The 8,855-nt window shown below is 30.7% G+C and overlaps 1 protein-coding gene across 1 annotated transcript; it reads right to left on the bottom strand.

Annotated features, from left to right (window-relative positions):
• On the bottom strand, window positions 1–2,240 carry LOC111985963 (adenine/guanine permease AZG1). The gene has a single exon (XM_024017605.2). It carries the CDS (start codon window positions 2,001–2,003, stop codon window positions 258–260), a length of 1,746 nt encoding a protein of 581 aa, XP_023873373.2. The 5' UTR covers window positions 2,004–2,240; the 3' UTR covers window positions 1–257.
• Between the last annotated feature and the right edge of the window lie 6,615 nt (window positions 2,241–8,855).

Genomic DNA, 8,855 nt, shown 5'->3' with positions numbered 1-8,855 from the left:
TTAAGAAAAACCAAAATTAATCAATTATAGAAATCAAACTGCAGATTCTATCTTACATCAAAGAGGAAAGAGGTCTAAGAATTCGACCTTAATGTCCTACCAACTTAATGTGGAAAAAAATAAAGAAAAAGAGGAGATTTGAAAGCAATTTATATATATTTTTTACAATCCCACTATGGAAACCATTTTTTCCACAAATTTCAAATCCCACACCAATTAAAAAAAAAAAGAGGCACAATTCTATCACTGTAATAAAATTAAACATCAAGCGCCTTTACATCACTAGGGTCTTCTTCTGTACCATGATCGCGTGTCTCATTGACTTCAGCCTTTACAACACGACCTTTCACCAGTCCAAGCTTCACCAAAAGCAGCTCACCCCAATCCCATAGGTGCAACACGATGTAGGTACCAATCCCACCAATAAGCCCATATGCTATTGAATAAGTCAAAGGCATCAAAATCATAGTCACAAACGCTGGGATCGCTTCCCTCATATCGTTCCAATTAATCTCCACCACAGACTTCATCATCAAAACGCCCACCAATATCAACGGCGGACCCACAGCCCACGCTGGAATTGACGCCAGTAACGGCGTGAAGAAAAACGCCAAGAAGAAATACCCCGCCACCGTCAGCGCCGTTAAACCCGTCCTCCCACCTTCCCTTATCCCCGTTGACGACTCAATAAACGCCGTCACTGGTGACGTCCCTAATAACGAACCCACAACTATTGACGTGGCATCCGACATGAAAGCGAAATATTGTCCCTCGAAATCTCCGTTTCGGTCCACGAATCCGGCAAATCGGGCCATCGAATACAACGTCCCGGTCGTGTCGAGGATGTCCACGTATAAAAACGTAATCATGGCTTGCCAAAAATACCCTTTTCCTATACTCGAAAAACTCAGAGCTCCAGCTGTGTTTTTTATCGCATGCACGTCAACTACCTTTTTGAAATACTCGTACGCCGAGTTACCGGCGTCCGTATCGGGAAACTCGGTCACCTGTGTGTTTCGGAACCACGAAACCGCCGTTACGAAAACTATACCGTAAATCATCGCACCCTTAATGTCTTTCACCAAACAATAAGCTATGATGACGAAGCCAACGATTCCGAGCCAGAATGTCGGGCTTTCCATTGTGTTTCGGAGACAGTAAATACCGCCCGATACGGTACCGCCCGGTAACAAACTAACGGTTCCGTTAGCGGCAGTTATGACAGGTGCTAGTGAAGCACGAGAGGAAGCTGGACAAGCTCCGAGAGTGACTAGGGTTGAAGAACTGTACCCGATAAGTCCGATTCCTTCGTTGTTTTGCAACCCGATAAATGCTAAGAAGAGTCCGATACCGGCAGAGGAGCTGATTCGGACTGGTTTCGGGACGAGTTTAGCGAGTTTTGCTCGTAACCCAACTGCCGAAATGGCTAGAAAGATTAACCCTTCGATGAACACAGCGGCTAAAGCGCTTTTATAGGATACACTACCCGACCCGTGAAACCCGACGACTGTGTAAGCGAAATAAGCGTTGGTACCCATACCCGGAGCCAAAGCTAAAGGAAGGTTCGCAAAGGCACCCATTATCACACACCCAATTAGAGAAGAAGCCACGGTGGCAACGATCAAGTCCTTGCGTATGCGTTCGAGGCAGGCCGAGTAACCCGGATTAACAGGGTCGAATTTGCATGACACGTCGGGTTGGATGACCCGGAGGTTCGACCCGGTACAGCTGGATACGGGTATGGATTGGTCAGAGCAGAGTGGGATACAGTCGGAGACCGAACAAGTGCCACCGGAATCGGTGAGTATGGAGGCGTTGACGGCTAGGATGTAGGCCATCGTGAGAAACGTGGCTGTTCCGGCTCGGAGCTCCGTGGTGAAAGTGGTGTTTCTTTCGGCTACCTTGAACCGCTTGCCCACCCAGCTTTTTTCCACATAGGTGTTTAGGCGTGTCAGGGGTTTCTGCTTCTGAGTCATCTGAGTCTGAGTTTGAGACTCCTCCATGTTGATAATATTATGAGTCCCAAATGAAAGGAATGCGAAAGAAAAAAAAAAAAAAAAAAACTCTGAACTTTGAAAGGGTGGGTGTGTTTTGTTTTTGGGCTGTTATATTATATAGAGTTTAAAGAGAAGCAAGGCTAAGATTAACGGAGAAATATGATTTATATGGTCATAAGAGAGAGAGAGAGAGAGAGGGAGAATCTTTTATTTTTGGAGATACAAAAGAGAAATACATAGAATCTGGAGGATTCTAAACGTGTTATGATTCTATTTATGAAGGGTTTTTTTTTTTTTTTTTCTTAAATTATATTTGTGTGTGTGAACAATTAATAAGTAAATGAGTTGTAGATTACTGCTCCAATTAACGTCTTTATTAAGACTAATTGATCAAAAGAGACGTGTGTGAACAAAAGGCTTATAAAAAAACGGTGAGGGAGAGGGACCCGTGTGAATGTGAGGCATGACAACTGTTGCTGGCTGTTGAAAAACCTCATATTAATATATCACCAAAGTGGCACAAAGTCTCAAAGTCCAAATTCTTCAATTACATGTGCCTTGTTTATGAATTTTCTTTTGGAAATATGGAGATGATTTTCAAGCATATGTTTGATTAAATCTCTTTATTTTTCTTCTTCATTTTAAGGTTATGTGCATTATTTTGATAGGTATAATCGTATAACAAAGAATTAGTCAGTTTTTTTTTTTTTTTTTAAATTCACAATGATATTCAATTTGCATTCACACATGCAAATTGAGTGTTACGAAATTTGTTGTAACCCTAACACTTCCTTTAACCTTATATATCCAACACAAGCTTTAACTTAGGAATGTAGTTTGACATTGGAATAATTATCATAGAACAAAGTTTAAACATTGTTTATATATGCAAAATGATAACAATATCATAGATACAATATTTTACTTTCGATAAAAAAAATTTAGTCAAAAGGTATTAGACACAATGGTTAAACCAGAAATTTATCCTTGCAGGCCGAAGAAAAAATAAATAAATAATTTTTTTCTATGTATATACTATTTACTATATCCATACTAAAGTAGAATAAGTCTTAATAAACATAATTAAATGTGTAACACAAGTTTAATACTAATATTTTATAATTTAATAGTTTTTAACTTGCTCATAGACCTAGATTTTGAAATTAAAGTCACTACATTTTTTAGAAGATAAATTACAATCTATTAATTAAGTAAAATTGTCAAGATCTTTGTAGCTCCATTGGTTGACATATTCAGGTACTTCTATCGAAAACAACTAGTGTTCAACTCCTCCTTTCCCTATTGTAACTATCCAATAATCAAAAACAAACTAAGTATAATAATTAAGATTTAAAAAATTATCCAATTATCAAAAAGTTATTAAGATTAAAAAATTATTAGTAGGTTAAATATTGTAGAAATTCAGACAAACTATCATTGAATGCATAAGAAATATAATCAAATAACCAATCAAACATAACATTATTTTAATTATATGATATATTATATATAATTATCAAATTAAGAATAATTTATTATATTTATATGTCATATTAATTCCCAAAAAAAATGTCATATAGAATATATAAATAAATGAATATATCTAAATTTAATGTAAAATAAAAAATAGAAGAAGAAGAGTCAAATAAATGGGAAGTATTTTTTTATGAAAAATAAATAAATCATATACTATATAATAAAAGTTAGGTTTAGAAGCCGTGGTTGCGCTAAGTAGCTACATTAAATTGCAGAATTTTTTAAAAAAATTTAAAAAAAATAAATACTATAATTTTTTTTTTTGGTACTTATCTTCTTCTCCTATAATTTATAAACTGATAAAAATCTTAGTTTAGTTACAATCCAAACTCTTCATTTCATCCTTTTTTTTATTATAATTGATAAGTTGATAAAAAAATTTTAATTTGATTACAATTCAAACTCTTCATCTAATCCTTTTTTTTTTTTAAATTTAAAAAACAAAACCAACAACAATCTTCATCTATTCCTTTTTTTTTAAATTATTACTTCCTGTAAAAAAAAAATAAAAAAAATAGCTACGTATTCAACAACAAAATCTTCCTCTTCACACGTGGCTTTTTTTTTTTTTTTTTTAAAGATAATTATTGTTCATACTGATTCACGAAAAAAGTTTTTGGATAAAGTTAAAAAAAAAAAAATTTAAATAAGGTAATAAGTATTTGAGTTTAAAGTATACACCTTCTTTTTCTTCTCCAAAAAAAAAAAAAAAAAGTATCCATTCTATATATAATAAATGTTTGTTCTTCTAAACAAAAATGTTTTTTTTTTTTTTTTGGGTTATAAAAGAAAAGTTTTCATTTTTCCATTAAAAAAAATGATTTCCTTTTTCTTTCTCTTCATATGACCTTTTTTTTTGTTTCACTTTTTATGGGATTTATGAGATAGCAACAAACAAATTGATTAGAAATCTTAATTCTAATAGGATTTAAATTCTATATCAAATAAAACTCTCTCTCTCTCTCTCTCTCTCTCTCTCTCTCTATATATATATATATATATATCCTTTTTGAAGTGAAGTTTATTCCAAAATATTTCTTCATTATTATTTTTTCATTTTGTTTAAGCTATTTTTCTTTAACTTCAAAAATATTAATAAAAACTTCTCACACACATTTTAACCCAATTCATAATATTAAACTTTCATACTCATTTATTCTCTTCTACAATAATTGATTAAGGTTTTAGTTACATACTCACACGTGTTACATAATTGATTAAGGTTCATCTCTCAAAGTGATAGAGAAAACAAACATGTTTATTCTTTGTTCTTTTTCTAAATTTATATCTTAATTTATAATTTGTGTTAATTTTTTTAATTTTAAATCGTGAATAAGTTTGATTATATTCTTTATATTGAATGTAAATTGTTGTTTATAGGTTTTTGGTTGTGTTAAATTCTCCAGGAAAAAAAAAAGAATTAAATTAAACTAAAAGAGTTTATATAAATTTGGCAACAAAGCTAAATATATAAGCCTAAGAAATGTTTACTAAAAATAATTTTATCAATAACTTTTTATTAACATGATTTAAAAAAAAAAATTTGAATAGAGAGATAATTTATTAACGTGATTTAAACTCTACTAAAACTTTTTTAAGGGAGTGGCTTTAAAAAATTTCAAAGTAATTTTCTAATTATTAACTACTATGTGCTAACTTCTAACTACTAAAACCCACAATTGAAATACTAATATGTATGAAATACCACTTCCAAAGATTAATATCTTAGCTATTATATATTATACATTGACTTTTTTTTTTTTCCAAAAGAAGCGTTTCTCTCTATCTCCCCCACAAAACAAAGAGATTATAACAAGAATTAGCTAGACAGGAGTAAGACTACATCACCTCTTCTCTACAATAAATGTTAAATTCAGATCATTTTTCATGCATATACACACACATGTAGCATGCAACACACAAGACTTAAACTTTAAATTCAAGGGTTTTTCATTTAAATATATACGATTAATTGAGCCTTAAAGTTTAATGTATTATTGAAAATCATTTTATATATATTTTTAGGTATCTCTACTATCTTCCATTCAATTATATATATATATATATGCATTTTATGATACCTTAGTCTCATACAACATGCATTCATTAAGTAACTTAAAAGTAAAATATTCATTTATTTTCATTATTTATTTTAAGTAAATTAATAAAAAAAATTATTTACATAATAATTTTGATTAAGCCGTGCATTGCACGGGTATAATGCTAATGGGAAGTAAAGAGAAAAGGTAATGGCTAATATTAATTAACTTGGCAAAGCGTATGGTTTTTTAACCATACAAGTGTTTACCTTTTTGGAATTGAAGTAAGGAGTACAGGGGTTTAGGACTTAGCAAAAAAAAAACTTAACAAACAACACAAAGTAAAAAGGAGAAGTGAAAAAGCAAATCTAATAGAGAAAAACTGGAAGAAGAAAAATAAATAAATAAAACATGGATTGAAAAAATAGAAAGAAAAAGAGGAAGAGAAAATATAGAGAAATACTAAGAAAAGAGTCGCACTCACCAATAGGCATCAGGGGGTAATTGTTTTTTTTTTTTTAGTTAAATTTATAAACTTTTTATTTGAGATACTTGTTTTCTTTTTAGTTGAATTTTTGAGATAATAATTGAAATAACTATGTGTTTATCTGAATATCTCATTAATTTATCACTAATATAGCTGTAATCCATCTAAAAATGTAACTTTAATTTTTTTTTTTTTTTTTTTTGAGACAAGTTAGTATTTCTACTTGAATTTACCGGAGGGAGATTAGGAGAGGGGGGCCAAAAGATATCTACTTAAATATTTTTTACAAAATTTTGGGATAAGTATGTATATTACAAGATTTTTTTTACAAAAAAAAAAAAAAAAATGGGGGCCTTGATTTGACATAGGAATTACTTAGGAATCATTTTAGGATTCTCAACAATCTTGAGTAGAAGATGAATTTTGTGGTCTACATAGTTTTATTCCAAATTTGTTTATAGTGCTAAGAAGATAATAAAAGATAAACTATAAGTTCATTTAATATATTGTTTCTTCATATAATGAACATACTAATTGTGATTGCTAAGATTAAATCTTGGAAATAATCTATTGTTTCTAAATACAATACTATTGCACACTCTTAGTTTGATAGTCATTTCATAAGTATAAGTTTTTGTGAGGGAGGCAAAAATCAGGGTTCAAGTCTTCAAGAGAAGGCTTCGCACACATATAAAAGCATAATAAGTATATTAGTTATTGTTGTTAAGTGAACTTTAATTATGATTCATTGCTTAGAATATTTTTATCAATTAGTTTATTTCTTTACTTTGTACAATTCTTTTATTTAACAATTCAATTCAATTCAACTTTGACAACTATTGATCTTTGTAATTTTATTAAGAAAATTTTTGTTGCGTTAACATTTGTTTTTATCTTTGCTCAATCACTCCCTTGTTCCACCCCCTTGTCTAATTTTTTTATTTAGAATAACTCATTGTCTAACTGAGTAATTGTCTTTTAGTGTTAACATTTACTAATTATTGATTAACTGCCTGGCTCATGCCCCAAATCTCACTTAACAAATAACAAATTAAAAACACATTCAAATTCAGCCACTCCACTAACAGATTCGATCAAAAGTATAAATTAGTTATAACTTTATTTAACAATTCAACTCAACTCAACTCTCAAAAAAAAAACTCAACTCTGACAACTATTGATCTTCCTAATTCTATTAAGAAAATTATTGTAATTTTAACATTTGTTTTTGTTTTCACTCAATTACTCACCTGCTCCACGCCCATTGTCTAATTTTTTCTAGAATCATCCCTTGTTATGTTAACATTTACTAATCACTGATTAACTAACTAGCGCATGCCCCAATTCCTACTTAACAAATAAAAAATTAAAAACACATTCAAATTCAGCCACTTTATTCGCAGATTCGATCAAAAATTTTAATTAATTATAACTTTATTTGCAAGAATAAATTGTTAAAGGGATCATATTCAAATTTATTTTAGTTAAACTTAGATTTAAAAAAGATTTAGAGTTAAGTACTCAAGATATTCAAATTTTAAATTTTTATTTTAAGGGATCAAAACAAAAATTATAAAATTATATACATTGCTAACGCCGCCCCTGATTCTCGATAATTTCAAAAGATGCAATTTGATTCCAAAAAGGAAAAAACTACCTTTTGTTTACGTAAGTACTTGATTCCAAAAACTAGCAAGTGAAGATGAGGTCATGTAGAGCAAAACATGATGGCTTGCGGGTTCCAATTTCAACTCTCAAGTCCCAACTAAAAACTAGTACAACTTGGAATATGACGGGGCATATATAAAGTCAAATAAGAAACAGCATTGCCATTGCCTTGCCATTGCCATTGTCATTGCCTGTCTGGATATACAGAGTTGACTTTCCTTTTAAATGCTCTATTTATTTTTTTACTATATTTCATATTGGAAACATTTCCCATGAGTCTCTTTTTTGTTTTTCAATTTATTTTTGTAAATATTTTCTTTATATATAACATCTTGACCCAGATTGCACAAAGAACTCAAAGGTTTCTTGTTCTATTTCTTATTATGAAAGAGTGCTGTTGCAGTGTTGCTAAGACGTTGAAACACATATAAGACGTATTTTTTTCACATCTCAGAATACAAGTACCATTTAGCAAAAATACATGTATGCAGGACAACTGCCTCCATGCCCAAGAACGTTGAGAATATGCTTTTGTGTAAGGTTAGGGATGAATTGATTAGGAGAGAGAAAGAAAGTTAAAAATAAAATAATATAATATTCTCTCAAATTAATTAGGTTAACTAATATGGAAAGCAATTAATTTTAAAGATGACATTAATTATAGTGATTTTCTAACCATTAGATTTCTTAAAAAATTACGGTTTAAAAAATGTGTAACTTTTGTAGAGTTACACCAGGTGTAACTTGAACCCATCTCAAAACTATATATATATATATATATAATATATATTGGAGTTAGGTTTAAGATACACCTGGTGTAACTCTAAACAATCTTACACCACCCAATAACTTGTCTTATTTCAGATGCATTGTATTTCTTTAGTATTGACTGTCTTTTTTTTTTTTTTTTTTTTTTTCTTTTTTTTTGTGTTTCCTCAAAACTCTCAATCAACGACTAATTATTGTTCATGACGGGTGGGCCCATAGCAGGATAAATCGCAGGCTCATGGAGTTTTTTCAAAGTGTTGGTGCCCGAACTTGAATTGAATAACTCCAATCAAACTCGAGACAACCACTTTAAGAGAGAGTGCCTGACCACTCGACCAACCCCATTGGATTATTTAGTAT

The sequence above is a fragment of the Quercus suber genome, unplaced genomic scaffold, assembly GCF_002906115.3.
Source record: "Quercus suber isolate HL8 unplaced genomic scaffold, Cork oak 2.0 scaffold_751, whole genome shotgun sequence".
In the NCBI taxonomy this organism is placed as follows: Eukaryota; Viridiplantae; Streptophyta; class Magnoliopsida; order Fagales; family Fagaceae; genus Quercus; species Quercus suber.
This window is presented reverse-complemented; position numbering and strand designations above follow the sequence as displayed.